The sequence below is a fragment of the Asterias rubens genome, chromosome 19, assembly GCF_902459465.1.
Source record: "Asterias rubens chromosome 19, eAstRub1.3, whole genome shotgun sequence".
NCBI lineage: Eukaryota > Metazoa > Echinodermata > Asteroidea > Forcipulatida > Asteriidae > Asterias > Asterias rubens.
Window position 1 is genome coordinate 9149907 of NC_047080.1, and position 16815 is coordinate 9166721.

Here is a 16815-nt window from a genome sequence, read left to right on the forward strand (position 1 = left end):
AAGAGCATCATGGTGTTCTTCCTCCGTGCATATTGTACAATTACCAAAACAAGCAAAATAGGTAGAAGTCAATATATCATAGCTTAACATAAAAGACAACCCCCCCCCCCCTGTGACGTGCGTCATTTCCCACATCTTATTCTGAGACCATAGTACAGTATTTGCTTACCTACCAGACAAATTCATCCCGAAATGAAGCCCAAATTCGTTTAAAGGCAGCTGTCCGGCACTTCCAATGCAAGTACATGTACAACAAAAGGAAAACAAATTCACTTTGTAACGAAAAGGGAAGCGGCGTGGACTTTGTGGAGCAGACGACCGCAAAAAAAGTCAAACTTTTGGAGCCAAAAGACACGTGTCACATTATGCAAATTAGCTTCCTATGGTGTGTGATGTTTGATTGGTTAATATCCCTAACGTTACATATCTCTCTGAATCACGAAATATCATTGGTCCGTCCAGACACAAGTTTTTTTGTCCTCGTGTTTTTTAACAGGCAATAAGAACATTTTCCAATTGTAAAAATAAAGGTAGTTTCTTTTTACCTGGGAAAGTTGTTTAGTTTGAAGGTTGTGTTTAGTTATTCTGTTCTTTATTAGGCCCTATATAATCTTTGTGGACGAATTGAGACAAGACATGTCACAACAAAAAAGTAAAAAATAAGAAATGTGCGAACACAGGAAGAGTGACTCACAAGAAATTTAAAATGATTCCATTTGCTTTTATTACAAATAATGAATATATTTTATTGCTTTGACATTCAGTCCTAACGACCCATCATCCTGAAATATTAAACTATATTCATCCCCTACCGTATTAAAAATATTTCATTAATTTACATTTAATATACTTATCTAAAAAAGAATCAGCTTTAAAACACTCTAACAGCCATTTGGTCGTCTTCTATAATAGCCACAAAATAATCAAATTATGTCAAATATTTTATTTTCGAAAAAAATAAATCTTATATTAGCACCATTTATACTTTTACAGCAACATTTTTTCAAGAAAAGTAATGTCTGTATAATTGCTTCAAATGAGGTTAAGTTTGTAAATAATTCAGTAAAGTACAATGGGTTGTCTATTATTATCAGCAAGATTTGTTTTTACATAATTTAAAAAACTTCAGGAATTTCAGACAGCTTAAAATATTAAAGGCAACACACAAAATCAATCAGTAAAAATGTATGGTTTTTGTATAACTAGATTAAAAAACTTGATTGTGTATTGGAAACCTTCACATATATAAATTTACCATTTGTTTATTAATGAAAAGTATTTTCTAGTCGGACATTCAAACATAGTTAAAGGAACGTTACAGAATTAGTAAGAAAAATAAATCGTATTCATATTTATTTTGGCATTGATGCAATGCAAAATTTGTAATCGGGATTTCACTATTCTTTTGTGACTCAGATGGCCGATCGATCTCAAACTTCTACAGGTTTGTCAGTTTATGTGTATGATGGAGTGCATATAGTGCCTACACTGCCAGCAACTGTTTTGTTAGCAAAAACCAATTCTGTAATGTTCCTATAGTTAAATATATTCAAAGCTGAGTGCAAGAAAGATGAAACGAAAGTTGCTGAATCCTTATGTAGTGTGTCAAACAGGTAAAAAACAGAATTCACCTTTTTTTGACAACTATGTGCTTGTAAAAATATTCTTTTTGTTAAACCGATGTTACAAATTTCTGATCTGATCAGAGTGTGTAACGTATCAGTAAAATACTTCTGCCTTTTATACTAAGATCAAATATTGATTGATAATACTGGAAGTTCCTATTGAACATTTGCTACTACAAAAGGGTACAGCCTTGGCAAGCAGGACATTTCTCAACCATATCTGTGTACAATGTCAGGCAAATCAACTCCTCTATCTACGCCCCCCCCCTTATCCAAATTGCCCATGCAAATTTTTACAATTTTGTCGAATTAGCATGTTGTTTTTTTTCTTCAAAAAAAGAAGCTAATAGTTGGTCCAAGTTACCCGCATTCAGGGCAAGGTACTATAGAAAAATTTGTAAAAGTTTAAAAAGAATGTGTTTCGTCCATTTTAAAATCTACATTAATATCAGCCCATTCGTCCAAAAAACAGGAATTTAATTAAAGTTACAGACCACGAGGGAAATTTGTTCAGGTAAGGGCCATATAGAGGTGCAACAGGGTAACCAGCCCCCCCCCCCCCCCCCCCACGGCCCATGGCACCACTTATAAGGAATAAATGCTGTGGTGGAAAACAAATCATACGGTCAAGCAATAGATGGTATTTGAAAAAGATTACAAAATTTAGGTTGAAAAGTTAACTACTTGACAACAAATGGCATAGATCTTGATGTTGCATCACGTGCATATTGCATGTGAAGCTGCCACACAGCCCCTTTATTTTTTACACTTGGTATGTTTTTTATGAGAGATCGCCTAACATTGCAAAGCTAGCCACAGGCCTGATACTTCCCAGAGGCAACAAGGCGATTGCATCCCCCTTGCCATTGCCTTGGTGCCCTTGAATGCTGGAATAAAAATTTATAATTTCCTCATATGAAGGAAAAAATGCCTTGGTGCCCTTGCCCTATAAGCATACAGGCCTGAAGCCAGATGACCACTTCAAGGTGAAGGCTAGACTGCCACCAGGGGCACGTTGCCACCTACTCCTGGGGCTGAAACAGGGTTACCCCCTTCAAAGTCTGTAAGGATGTAGGCATGGGTATCATCCACTAGGAGCCACCTACTCCTGGGGCTGAAACAGGGTTACCCCCTTCACAGTCCATAATGATGTAGGCATGGGTATCATCCACTAGAAGCCACCTACTCCTGGGGCTGAAACAGGTTTACCCCCTTCACAGTCCGTAAGGATGTAGGCATGGGTATCATCCACTAGGAGCCACCTACTCCTGGGGCTGAAACAGGGTTACCCCCTTCACAGTCCATAATGATGTAGGCATGGGTATCATCCACTAGGAGCCACCTACTCCTGGGGCTGAAACAGGGTTACCCCCTTCACAGTCCGTAAGGATGTAGGCATGGGTATCATCCACTAGGAGCCACCTACTCCTGGGGCTGAAACAGGTTTACCCCCTTCACAGTCCATAATGATGTAGGCATGGGTATCATCCACTAAGAGCCACCTACTCCAGGGGCTTAAACAGGGCTACCCCCTTCAAAGTCTGTAAGGATGTAGGCATTGGTATCATCCACTAGGAGCCACCTACTCCTGGGGCTGAAACAGGGTTACCCCCTTCACAGTCCATAATGATGTAGGCATGGGTATCATCCACTAGGAGCCACCTACTCCTGGGGCTGAAACAGGGTTACCCCCTTCACAGTCCATAATGATGTAGGCATGGGTATCATCCACTAGGAGCCACCTACTCCTGGGGCTGAAACAGGGTTACCCCCTTCACAGTCCCTAAGGATGTAGGCATGGGTATCATCCACTAGGAGCCACCTACTCCTGGGGCTGAAACAGGGTTACCCCCTTCACAGTCCATAATGATGTAGGCATGGGTATCATCCACTAGGAGCCACCTACTCCTGGGGCTGAAACAGGGTTACCCCCTTCACAGTCCGTAAGGATGTAGGCATGGGTATCATCCACTAGGAGCCACCTACTCCTGGGGCTGAACAGGGTTACCCCCTTCACAGTCCGTAAGGATGTAGGCATGGGTATCATCCACTAGGAGCCACCTACTCCTGGGGCTGGACAGGGTTACCCCCTTCACAGTCCGTAAGGATGTAGGCATGGGTATCATCCACTAGGAGCCACCTACTCCTGGGGCTGAAACAGGGTTACCCCCTTCACAGTCCATAATGATGTAGGCATGGGTATCATCCACTAGGAGCCACCTACTCCTGGGGCTGAACAGGGTTACCCCCTTCACAGTCCATAATGATGTAGGCATGGGTATCATCCACTAGGAGCCACCTACTCCTGGGGCTGAAACAGGGTTACCCCCTTCAAAGTCTGTAAGGATGTAGGCATGGGTATCATCCACTAGGAGCCACCTACTCCTGGGGCTGAAACAGGGTTACCCCCTTCAAAGTCTGTAAGGATGTAGGCATGGGTATCGTCCACTATATGAGCCTGCAGAATGCACTACTTTCCAGACTAATGATACATCTTTGGGGTGTGTTATGTTTTGAAAAGGCAAAGGCAATCCCATTCTCTTGTTCTCTATGAACATGCCAAACTACCAACCTGAAGAAAATACACAATGCAATTGTACAGGTATTATTGCATGTTCATTATGTGCTGATTTGATTTTGAAGAAAAGTTTGTGATGGATTTTTTGCACAGGGCAGAATGTCAGACATAAGCATTTCTCACGCCCAACGGCACTGGTATTCAAATGAACTAAAACTGTCATCAAGTTTAACTTTAACTAAGTTTTAAGGTTCTACAAAAATGGTTCATAAGTTGTTGCAGTCATTACCATTCATGTATCATATTTCTTACACTAATTGGCATAATTGGCAAGTTGCTTGACACCAGGGCCCAATTTCATATAAGTCTGTAAGCACAAAAACTTGTCAAGCAAAGACAACTATTGCTTAACAGAAACAGGTTACCAGCCAAAATTACATTAAGTTTACATTGTGGTGACTGGTGACCCACTCATTTTCTGCTTAACAAAGGAATTTGTCCAGCAGAATTTTCTGCTTGACAGCTTCATGAAATGCGACACGGACATCTTGTCACCATCTTGGTCATGTTCCCTGTATCCATATAACAGCAATGGATGCCAATAATCATTGCACAAATAAAGGAGCCAGTCTATTTGTTCTTCCAGCCTCGGATGGCTACAATAATTTGGAATACACACTCAAGATGGCGACACCGTGATAAGAGTCTATGTATACCAGAGACCACTACATGATAAGTAAACATTAACACCACTTCATAGCAAACGTTTCTTGACTTTGGCAATAGCTTGACATAATAATACTTCTAATAAACATCAATAACAACAAACTTTTACAAAATCTCACTAGCAAAATTTTGAAGAGGCAATATTCACACATTCCGATTGTGCTCAAATTGTCGTAGTCTTTTAAAAAATAAATAGCTACAATTTAAATGTCTGATCATTATTTGATCTTTCCTTGAGCAAGGTATATATTTAAAGGCACTGGACACTATTGCTAATTAGTCAAAATAATTACTAGCATAAAAATTTACTTGGTAACAGGCAATGGAGAGCTGTTGATAGTATAACATATTGTGAGAAACAGCTCCCTCTGAAGTAACACAGTTTTGAGAAAGAGGTAATTTCTCACTCAACTATCAAAAGACTTCAGGCCTGAAGCCTTTTTTCAGGCATCTCAAAGCACACAAACTTGTGCAACAAGGTGTTTTTTTTTATCACTATTCTCTAGCAACTTCGATGACTAATTGAGCCCAAATTTTCACAGGTTTGTTACTTTATGCATATGTTGGGATACACCAAGTGAGAATACTGGTCTGTGACAATTAACAAAGGTGTCCAGTGCTTTTAACTCAATCATCTTTCTCTACATGATTTCTGTTTAAAAACGGCAAACATTTCCCCCAAAATCCAGTCTCTACCTATTTTGATTCCCATCCAGCCTCTGTTTGCAAAACACACAAGCATTCCTCATATGGTGGTGTCCTCTATGGGAAGCTGCATCCACACATTCTGAGCAGAAGGAAAAAAGAAAAACAAGAACTGTTTAACGGGAAGGTAGACATTTGGTAATCACTCTTAAAATTAATTGCAATAAAAACTCACTTACTTAGAAGTACAGCACCTTTCGATGGCATATGGCATTTTGAGAATTATTACACTTTGAAGTAATGTGGTCATGGAAAAATATATATATATAATATAAGTTTTTATCACAACAAATTTGAATCTGAGAAGTGTTACTGAAAGTACTGCTTCCAGATTGTGTATTCAAATCATAGGTTATTCTTCCTGCGTAGACATACTTGTTCCGGATTTTCGACAATATCCAAAAAACGCGACCACCTTTTGTAATAAAAAAGTTCCAAAAAACAACACTGCACATGAGCACAATTTTTTTCTTCAGAATCGCGACCCCAAGTAGGAAAATAATAGCCAAACAATGTGTGTAAGCACCAGTGATACTTGCTTAGTGAGCCAGAACAATTTGTCTGGTTTAGACTGTATCTCAATTTCAGATTATCGTACGTGAACAGAGGCACCTTGAGTCTTATGGATCCGTCATCAAACAGGAAGCTGTTACTATAGTTACATTGCAATGAGTAAACAAGTATAGTGCATACCCGTGTTCCTGGCTGCGGCTGCAGAATGCACCGTAGCACCTTGTAAACTCTTATAAGGTGTTTCATAATTGGGTCTCAGAATTCATAACTTCATTAACCTCTCTTTTTGTATAAATGTATCTAAAGGGCCTTGAGTACCTTATTGGTATGTGCACTGTACATGTAAGAACGGCTATATTATTATTATTATTATTACCTCACGTGTGTGGCAAGTCCATCTCAGTATCGACTCATCATCACCATAGAAACCAGCACAGCTCACAATGGCTGGTTCACCTTCTTCCAGGCTGAAGTACAAATTAAAAACATAAATAATAATTTGAAGATAATATAAGGATGATTCCCACGGTCATCTCTAGAATTCTCAAATACTTGTTCACACCTCAACAGGTGGCTCATATCCTCTGTCAGCCCATTTCCAGCAAAGCCACCACTCACATTCCTGACCACCCCCCCTTACCCCCCCCCCTGTTGACCATTACATCATCTCACTTCTAGGTAATGATGTCACCAATCTTATGTTATTTCTGTGTGACATCATTTCTAAAATTAGAGTTCCCCCACCACCAAAATCCTATATAACCTCTGCCCAACATTCACTCTGGGCCTCGACTACTCCTTCAACTTTCTCTACACAAGAGACTTGCCTCTCCAACCTACGAGCTAGGTCCAGCACCTCTGTTTCACTTAGTATTGCTTTAGTCAACTTGTAGTAAACCGTGACCAGACCCAGACATTTGTTTCAAGTGTTGTCTTCAGTCGTTTCCACAACTCTATACTCCAGTCCGCTCGGAACACGTTTCTTCGAGTAATACTTAACCAGAGTCTTGCCAATATAATCATCTTATAAAATCTCTTCGTAACAATATGATTCATTTTTTTTTAAAGGGTCTGGACTTATCATACATTTGGCAAAAAACCTTACTTTATCCCCCCCTAAATTTGACTCTGAGAATCTGATTGCACTAACAGCAACCCAGCAAAGGCGACCCAGCCATGGCGGCAGTTTGCAGTGTTGTGACATCACACTTTACATAGCAACTTCTATTGATTTGCCGTTAAGATCAATCTTAGCTTTTTGTGAAAGCGGCCCCAGGTTTTTTCTATGAGAAACAAAGCATCTACATGTAATATCATTTCGATTTAATGGCTTAAGTGACAAGTGTTAGAAGAAAACAAAACACTGAAAGTTGGACCCACCTTGTAAGTACAAGACAGCGAACTTGATGATCAGAGATTTTCCGTTTCGCTTCGATGCAAAGTTCATAGCCAGCTTGAACATCCACCTCAGATGCATCAAACAATGGAGGCCTGGGTCTTGACGTGTACAAGTCACCGATGGAGTCTCTCGATAATACTGACGACGTTGGTCTTAACATGTGAGATTCCGCATCCACAAGTGACATCAGCGACATTGCAGAGACGTTGGTCGATTCAACGGCATCGTTGATGAAGATCCGCGACCCACGGCGCGTCTCTTCTCTCATCTCCTGGCTGTAGCGATACTTCCTGGCTTTCTGTCCGTTGCCGAGGGTAAGTTTCCCAAACATTGACTGGACTTTTTCCAATGCTTTGGAGCTTCTCGGGGATAACTCCTCATCTTGTTTCTCCGGGGATTTCTGGCGTGTCTGCCAAATTTTTCGCAGATGTTTTGGGCTGTTGCGCCCTTTGCGACTTCCTTTCCGGCCTTTCCGTGCCCGAGATATCGGGGAGGGCTTGTTTTCGTCGTCGCTACTGACGACCAGTCCTGATGCACTGTGCACCTTGGCAAGATGTGGCAAATGGCTTTTATATCTCATATCACTGTCGCTACCTGCTGGCGATTCCGGCAACCCGTCGCAAGACTCCACGACAAAAAACTCCTTCAAGATATGCGGCGACGACTTGTCGGAATCCTCCGCTTCTCCAGCGTCTGTTTCCGGGATTACAATTTCAGCACACTTTGTTTCCGCGTTTTTCTCTCCGTCTCTTGTCTCCAAATCTGTTGTGTCTTCATCCTTTCTCTGCGCATCTTTAATTTCCTCCTCTTTAGTCTCAGTGTCTAAAGCTTCTGTGCCTTTTGTTTCTGACTGTGTTCTTCCATCTTGCGTTTCAGCATCATTTTGACCTGCATCGTTCATGTCAGCAGCTTTCACTCCCAGATCATTGGTTTCTGAATCGTTCATTTCAGCAACATCAACATCCCCTCCACTCTCCTCCTTTATAACTTGCTTCTCATCTGATTCTACTTCAGAGTCCTCCGTCGGGTGATGTTCACCGTTCACCAGTTTGCAGCCTTGCTGGGACGCAACAGTTTGTGCCTTGGCAATTTGATAGATTGTCAGGTAGCCAGATGCTGTGCCGACCCACAACGAGTCTTTATAAGGCAGCAAAGAGATGATCTTAGACTGGTTATGACTGTCTTGTGGCTATAAGGAGTAAGAAAATAATGATTAAACAAATTAACGTCCAGTGGTATCATGCCTAGCCTTCCACCTCTAGGGACCCTGGTTAGAATCCTACCGGGGGCACTTTTGGGTTTTTCAGTCCCTACTTGCCTTCATGGGTTTTCCCTGGAACAATTCTCTGGGGTTTTCCTCCCACTTCTAAAACTGAGATTTCTTCATTGTCTTCTCACCTTGTCTAGATGCTGAAGAGGCTTTGACAAGTATTATAATAGATGTACATGCAGATGCAGAACTGATTGAATTTGTTAAAGGGAAGGTACACGCTTGGTAATTACTCAAAACAAATATTAACTTAAAAACTGACTTGGTCATGAGCATTGGAGAGCTGTTGATAGTATAAAACATTGAGGGAAACGACTCCCTCTGAAGTAATGTAGTTTTTGAGAAAGAGGTAATTTCTCACTCAAATAATAAAAGACTTCTAGCTAGAAGTCTTTTATTCCTATCTGAAAGCACACAAATTCATCCAACAAGGGTGTTTTGTCTTTCATCATTTTCTCGCAACTTCGATGACCGATTGAGCCCAAACTTTCACAGGCTTCTAATCTTATGGTTATGACGGGATTCACCAAGTGCGAAAACCGGTCTTTGACAATTACCAAACGTGTACCTTCCCTTTAAAGAAAAATCCTAACAAACTGTGATTTGTGTGATTGAGCATCCATCTTGATTTCCCCAAATTTCAACAAATATTGTAATCATTAATATGAATGCCGCCCTCTAGAGGGGCAAATTAAGAAGGATCAATGGAAAAAGAAACTTATTTGTGACTCATGTCTGTACATCATCTAATTGCTGTTGCAAGTCGCCAACGTACACGTAAACATACACTGTTTTCTGTTGTACTTGTTGCAGGTGTAAATTTGTTTATTTTGTTTATTCGTCTATTGTAAAGCTATATAGGATTTGAGGCATTGCATTGTGGGGTATCAATATACATTTGGTTTGCGGTAACACCATGTGTGTGTCTACTTGCCAGGTAGAGTTTGTTCTAAGAGAACTGTCCTTCTTCATTCTACTACCGCGAGTAGATTGTTCGGGTGTTCAGTTCTAAAAAGAATTGCCTGGTATAGAAATTAGGCTGGGACTATCCGAACACCCGAACAATCTATTTCGCGGTAGTAGAATAAAGAAAGACAGTTCTCTAAGAACAAACTCTACCTGGCAAGTAGATACACACATGGTGTTAACGCAAACCAAATATATATTGTAAACCTGTTGTTTAGTTTGTTTTGTAGGCTGTTCCTTGACAAGCCCTGCTTTTTGGAACGTGTCTCCACATTCATATATTATTTCCTGTACTTTTTGATGATGATATGAGGAAATAAGCGTTGCTTTGAATTGAATTTAAATAAGTACCTGCTTCACGATTGGCGTTTGGTCAGCCGATGTATCGTGGACCATAACGCACTGTACCTGGACATAATCCCACAACATTAGTAAGCTCGATCCCCTTACGGTGATCCACACGCCCTGGTCGCCCAGGTACATTCCAGACACATGGATATCTGGATCCTTGGATATTTCAAAACCGTCAACGATGTTCAACGAACTGCAAGTAAGAAGGAAAAACAATTAATGAAGTGCAAGAAAATTTGAAAGATTAAAGGCAGTGGACACTATTGGTAATTGTCAAAGACTAGACTTCACAGTTGGTGTATCTCAACATAAGCATAAAATAACAAACCTGTGAAAATTTGAGCTCAATCGGTCATCGACTTTGCGAGATAATAATGAAAGAAAAAACACCCTAGTCACACGGAGTTGTGTGCGTTTAGATGGTTGATTACAAGACATCAATTTCTAAATCCGAGTCTCGAAATCAAATTCGTGGAAAATTACTTCTTTCTCGAAAACTATGGCACTTCAGAGGGAGCCGTTTCTCACAATGTTTTATACCATCAACCTCTTCCCATTGCTTGCACCAAGAAAAGTTTTATGCTAATAATTATTTTAATTAATTACCAATAGTGTCCACTGCCTTTAAGTAAAAAGAAAAAGTCTGTCCAGAGCCAATATGGCTCATTAGGCGGGTGTTTATATCTGGTATCATTGGTATTAAACAACGAAGAATATTTGCAGTCCCCCTGGGTTAGCCACTAGACCACAGAGTATAGACGATGTGACCTATGTTTACATTCAAACCGCCCTCTGTTGAAAAAAACACTGTATACGTCATGTTTCGCCGGGCAAAAAGACACGTAGTCATGGTAAGATTGCATACACTTTCTCGCTGGCTGCCAAAACACAAAGGTTTTTGCCCGGCGGTATGTGTGCGAATCGTGTTATGGTTTTTGTGCGACATCGTCTATACACTTACTTGTTGACAATGTTGATGGAGTTTCCGCAGGCACACCATATCTGCTCAACTTGTGGGAGGTACAGCACACTTCGCACAGCGGTGGCTCCAATGGCCTGATAGAACACGTCTCGTGGACTGGCATGAGATGCACCCTGAAATAAAACAATGTCAACTCAATCAGAGATGAAAATTCAACATTTTGTTCGCGCTAGTTATTGATTTGGTTGTGGAAACCAGGATGGCGTTCCCATACATGTAGCCTGAGATTTTACTACTCTTTAAGGGAAGGTATATGTTTGGTAATCACTCGTAAAATTTAATAGTTGTAAAATTTGAACTAGGGATAAAGAATATTATTTGGTTTTACCCTTACAACGATGTGTTTATAGATACCGTGTTTATAAGCAGTGTAGGCACTTTACCGTGTTTATAAGCACTCTGTGAAAAAAAAGCATATTACTCAGGTGGGATTTGAACCCACGACTTTTGCCAATCTAGAGCAGATGTCTTACAAACTTGACAACCAAAATTGCCCGGTAGCAAGGGGCAGTTTGAATCCTATATTTTAGCAGCGGGTACCTCAGCTATATATTGGATGTTAATTTTGCATCGGATAAAGAACATATAGCTCTAGATTGGCAAACGTCATGGGTTCAAACCCCACCCAAGTAATATGCCTGTGATTTTTGTCACAGAACTCCGGACAGCACTGAGTATACAGTGCTTATACACACATGAGTCTAAGGGTAAAATCAAACAATACTCCTAAAATTTATGGCAAAAATAAATTTCTTGGATAGAAGTACAGCAGCTATCAATAGTACATGTATAATGCATTTTGAGAACCATTTCACTTCAAAGTATTGTGGTTAAGGAAAAAGAGATCATTTTTTTTATACCCCAAATTTGAATTTGAGAATTGTTACTGTCAGAAAACGTTTATTTTTGCCGCAAATAATTAATACAACTTTTTGGTCCGGTGTTACATTGTTTGTTACCTCAATAACAGCTAAAGTGCCATCGGCTAGCCCAATATAGACGTTCCTAGTGAGTGGGTCATGGACGATACTCAGTGGAGTGTCTCGTAGTCTCTCAAACCAAAGTTCCTCTCTGAAATCAGAACGGATTCCGTCATACCCATCATCACAATAAAACAAATAAGAACTCACTCCACGGTAGTAAAGCTAATAATGAGAAGTCCCCTCGATTCACAAAAGCAAAATTAGTAGTCCCGGCCGATTTCCTACCTTTCGCCCAGGTAGTAGTTAAAAAGCAGGACAGTCCTTTTCAGAACTGAGAAGTCTTCTGTTTTCCGAAAATCTACTTCGTGGTAGTAGAATATAAAGCAAGACCTAGTTCCCAAAGAGCAAAATATACCCAGCAAGATACACGCATGGTGTTACCACAACCAAATAATATATTAATACCTCACCATGAAATGGCTAAAATCCCATACACAAAACAAAACAACTGCTGCTTTAGGCTCAGTCAGTTATTGTGAAACGATGCGCTTTTGGTACAGGGTTTCAAACAGGCGATAGATGGAAATTTGCATCGGCATATTTTTTTTCACAGAGCTCGGGAAAGTACCGAGTACACAGTGCTTACACACATTGGTGTACATATATGGGTAAAACAAAATTTAATGTTCTTCATCCCCGGTGCAAATTTCCATCTATTAAATAGGTCTGTAGTGGATTGGTCAGGGAATGCAAGTCGACGCTATGGAACAGAATTACTGAAACTTGTTGGAATACTCACAGAGTTCCGACACTGAAGGCGTAGAGGAAGTTGGAGATTGTTCCTAGTAGAGCCATGTCCACACCAGCCATAGTCACACATACAATCCTATTATCCAGCTGAAACACGCAATACATGTTACACATGTTAAAGGATTTGGGTACTTTTTACATTAAACTTACAGGGTTTGAAGAAAATGATAGTGGAAAGCTTCCCTTCAAATATTACTTACTTAGGTGCTGTAGTTTTTGAGAAATGAGTAAAACAATGTCATGAAAATAAGTTTGTAAATGCTTAAAATAATTTTCTTCTCATGAGACGAAAATTATTTTCATGAAATTGTTTTAGTCATTTCCCCAAAACAAAACATTTCCCCCATTGTTTATAATAAATTGGGTAATAAAGTGGCTTCAACGAAAATAGTTTGTTAGAAACACAAAGTCAAGGCTTAAGACATAGCAACTTTTTTTTTTTTTTCATGTCGTGAAAATATGATTTGCCACTATTGATTATATATATTTTTTTTTTCTGGGGGGAAGAAATGTCTGGGTCTTAAACCACTGGGCCCTGGTTTCTGAAATTGCTCTCTGAATATTTTCAGGACACTGTCAAATATTTCAATTATTTCATTTTTGGATTCCATACGAGTCTTACCCTAACTCCAGAGTTTTGCTTGATACATTTCCCGACGTCGACACGGCCGATCCAGCCCTGTCTTAACTCTCCTCGGCAAATCAACAAGTTGCCTACAAAGACAACAACAGGGTTGTTTTTATAGGTAAACAATTGAGCAGTAGAGATGTGCGCAATACAACCATGTGAAAGTTTATGATTAAAAAATCTTCAAACAAACTAAAAAAAAATACATGTTGCGAGTCCCTTTACAGATTTTGTTTCAAACTGATTTCATTAAAAAAATAGCTTGGTTCAAACTTCATGCGAAAGCGAATGCAAAATGAATTATGTGACACAAACAAATACTTATCGCCCTGCTTTCCAATTGTGACTCAATGAAATTAATGCTCCCTGAGAATGCTCCCCCCCCCCTAAAATAAAATAAAAACAATAACAAAACAGGCATTATGACAAACCAATACTGTGTGAACTGGGCCCAATTTCATAGAGCTGCTTAAGCACAAAATTGCGCTTAAGCAAAAAAAAAATTTGCTTAGTAAAATCAGATTACCAGCTAAGACTCCACTCAATTGTTATGCTAAGTAAACAACAGCTAAATACCAGTCACAAGCAATGTATGTGGCATGACATTTTTGCCAGTAGTATGTGTAAAACAAGCAAGCTATTTTCGTGCTTAAGCGAATTTTTTGCTTAAGCAGCTCTATAAAATTGGCCCTTGGGCCCAACTTCATAGTGCTGCTTAAGCACAAAAACAAGAAGGGGTTCGCCCTGGCGTTCCTGGTCTGATTGGCAGCATATTGCGCCACAGCACCTTGTCTCATGCTTCCAGCTCTATAATACATTACAGGAAAAAAAACTGAACTTTGATGTCTTCTTAGCTTGAGTGAGTGACGGATATGAGCACTATATAAGAAACCACGTTTAAAAATAAAAAAAAAAAAAATAAAAAAAATTAATATAAAAATTTTTAAAAATTAATACACGTTTAATGTTTTTTATTATTATTATCAACATGGAAAGCCTCTTTCAATATCTGGGAAATATCTGAAGATTGATTCAGGAAAAGTTGGCGACTCTGCTCCTTACCTTGGAAGCACTCGATGGCACAGTCCATCTTCAAATCGCTCATGCATCCTTTGTCGTCGAACGATAACGCGGGGTGTGGAGCGAGGCCTTCTTGTCTCTCAAACTCCTCTCGGGATTTCTCCTGTTGCTCAAAGACGACTCTTAAGATGCCCATGTAGTGGTGTTGTCTCTCCTGGATCCACGCCGCCGACGGGAAGTTGTCATTGCTCTCTTTTACAATCTGGATAGAAAAAAAACAGGTCCATTGAGAGTGAGTGGATTTATTAATTAACGGGATAAAAGAGTAGGCGTTCATAAATGTCAGTTTAAAATGACAGGGTCATGGCCGTGAGATATAGGCCTGAGCCGAAGGCGAGAGCCTTTATCCCACTGCCACAAACCGGCAAGGTTTTAAACAGCGATCGTTTAAGAATGGTCGTTTGAGTCACTACTCCATATAACTCGAGTGTATTATTCCTGAATGCACCTTTCTTATATCACAGGGAAGTCAGATTTCCCTATTATTAGCACAAACAAATTCTGCTTACTAGAAAAAGGGCACCAGCAAAAATACCATCCAACATGTACCACTTGTGACTGGTATCCCGCTCATTTTTGCTTTAAAGCAGCTCTATGACATTTGGCCCAGATCTTTACATGCAATTTTACTCCTAAGCTGGAAGACTGTGTCAAGACAGGATTGGCTGCCAATGTTATTGATTCAAGTCGATGGCATGAACTTAAGTAAAAATTTCATTGACTTGCAAATTGACTTGACGTTGGGAAAAACGGAGATTGACTTGACTTGAGAACAAAATGACTTGGTTACAACACTGGTAGCTGTGTCTGACGATAGTTCAAGGGGTCTGTAAGACTTACACTGACGATGGCCTCCACATCTTGGGTCAGCTTAGCCATTGACTTTGTGTCTTTGAGAATGGCCAAGATGTCTTTCTTCTTGAGTAAGGACGCCTCGTGATACTCCAGCAACGCTATCGCAAACTGGAAGAGAACTCGCAGCCCGTCAAACAGGAAACAGTCCCAGATACGTAAAAGCATCTGTAAGAACGAGATAACCAGATTAGTTGAGCCTATTTGTGTACTACTCATCCATTCATTCATTCATCCATTCGTTCGTTCGTTCAAATCACGTTTAATTCCATATTATTATTGTGAAATGAACATACACATAATTATAAAGATGGTCTATTGAACAAAGAGGCATAAATAATTATTCTCCTGCATCTTCGTTGACTAATTGAGCTCAAATTTTCACAGGTTTGTTATTTTATGTATATGTTGAGATACACCAAGTGAGAAGACTAGTCTTTGACAATTACCAATAGTGTCCTTGAAGCCATTGGACCCTTTCGGTACAGAAACAAAAATAAAAATTCACAGATTTACAAATAACTTACAGGGTTTACAGAAGGTAGTGGTGAAAGACTTCTCTTGAAATATTATTCCATGAAATGCTTTACTTTTTGAGAAAACAGTAAAACAATATCAATTCTCGTTGTCGAGAATTACGGATTTATTTTAAACACATGTCATGACACGGCGAAACGCGCGGATACGAGGGTGGGTTTTCCCGTTATTTTCTCCCGACTCCGATGACCGATTGAGCCTAAATTTTCACAGGTTTGTTATTTGATACAGAAGTTGTGATACACGAAGTGTGGGCCTTGGACAATACTGTTTACCGAAAGGGTCCAATGGCTTTAAGTTAATAATTAAGGATATGCACGGTGTAAAAATACTAAGTAAATAGGTTTGCAGTGACATCTTGTAAAAATCACTTTTGGGAGCAGTGGTTGCTATGAGAAGAGCTGGCTTGTTTTGCCCGACGTTTCGGTCTCCAGAAGACGGTCAGAGCACACTCACCGAAACGTCGAGCAGAACAACCGGTTCTTCTCAGAGCCACCACTACTCGCAACCGAACTTTACTCACGGTAAAAGGAACTACTTCAAAGTAGATAGCAAGGAACCAGTTGAGAGTGAAGGAGCACATCTCAATTCCTACATCGTTCAGGTGACTATGTAAGTCGGGCAGTCGTAACTCCAAGATGTCCTTCAGGATATTCTGATCTGCTTGAGCGCCAATGAGACTACTGTCAAAGTAGTTGGCTGGGAAGTAGGATTCTACGACTGCAACCATACACCTACCAAAAACAATCAGGACAAAACAGAACAATAGTATTAGCTGTTGCAAACTGCTTACCAACCAAAAGGACCTATGGTATAAATGCAAGAAATGGTTGGTAGCCCGACGTTTCGACAGTAGCATAGTCTTTCAAACAAACTTTGACACTAATGGCGCTTGTGGACACTATTAATCCCTGGTCACTGGGGCCATTT

The 16815-nt window shown here is 40.0% G+C and overlaps 1 protein-coding gene across 3 annotated transcripts in view; it reads right to left on the minus strand.

Annotated features, from left to right (window-relative positions):
- Positions 1 to 3994: 3994 nt before the first annotated feature.
- The window catches only part of LOC117303154 (TBC1 domain family member 2A-like), a 42329-nt gene continuing 29508 nt past the window's right edge, over positions 3995 to 16815 (minus strand). For 2 of the 3 annotated variants that reach the window (XM_033787275.1, XM_033787274.1), the window contains exons 18-28: positions 16409 to 16619; positions 15337 to 15516; positions 14479 to 14698; positions 13411 to 13502; positions 12778 to 12875; positions 12015 to 12126; positions 11035 to 11168; positions 10074 to 10266; positions 7468 to 8675; positions 6464 to 6554; positions 5422 to 5656 (exon numbers count right to left, since the gene is read on the minus strand). In XM_033787275.1, the coding sequence (XP_033643166.1) occupies positions 5615 to 5656; positions 6464 to 6554; positions 7468 to 8675; positions 10074 to 10266; positions 11035 to 11168; positions 12015 to 12126; positions 12778 to 12875; positions 13411 to 13502; positions 14479 to 14698; positions 15337 to 15516; positions 16409 to 16619 (2581 nt within the window). In that variant the 3' untranslated portion in view covers positions 5422 to 5614. Of the gene's footprint in view, positions 4198 to 5421; positions 5657 to 6463; positions 6555 to 7467; positions 8676 to 10073; positions 10267 to 11034; positions 11169 to 12014; positions 12127 to 12777; positions 12876 to 13410; positions 13503 to 14478; positions 14699 to 15336; positions 15517 to 16408; positions 16620 to 16815 lie in introns of those variants that run through there. The other variant, XM_033787276.1, reaches the window with a different exon arrangement.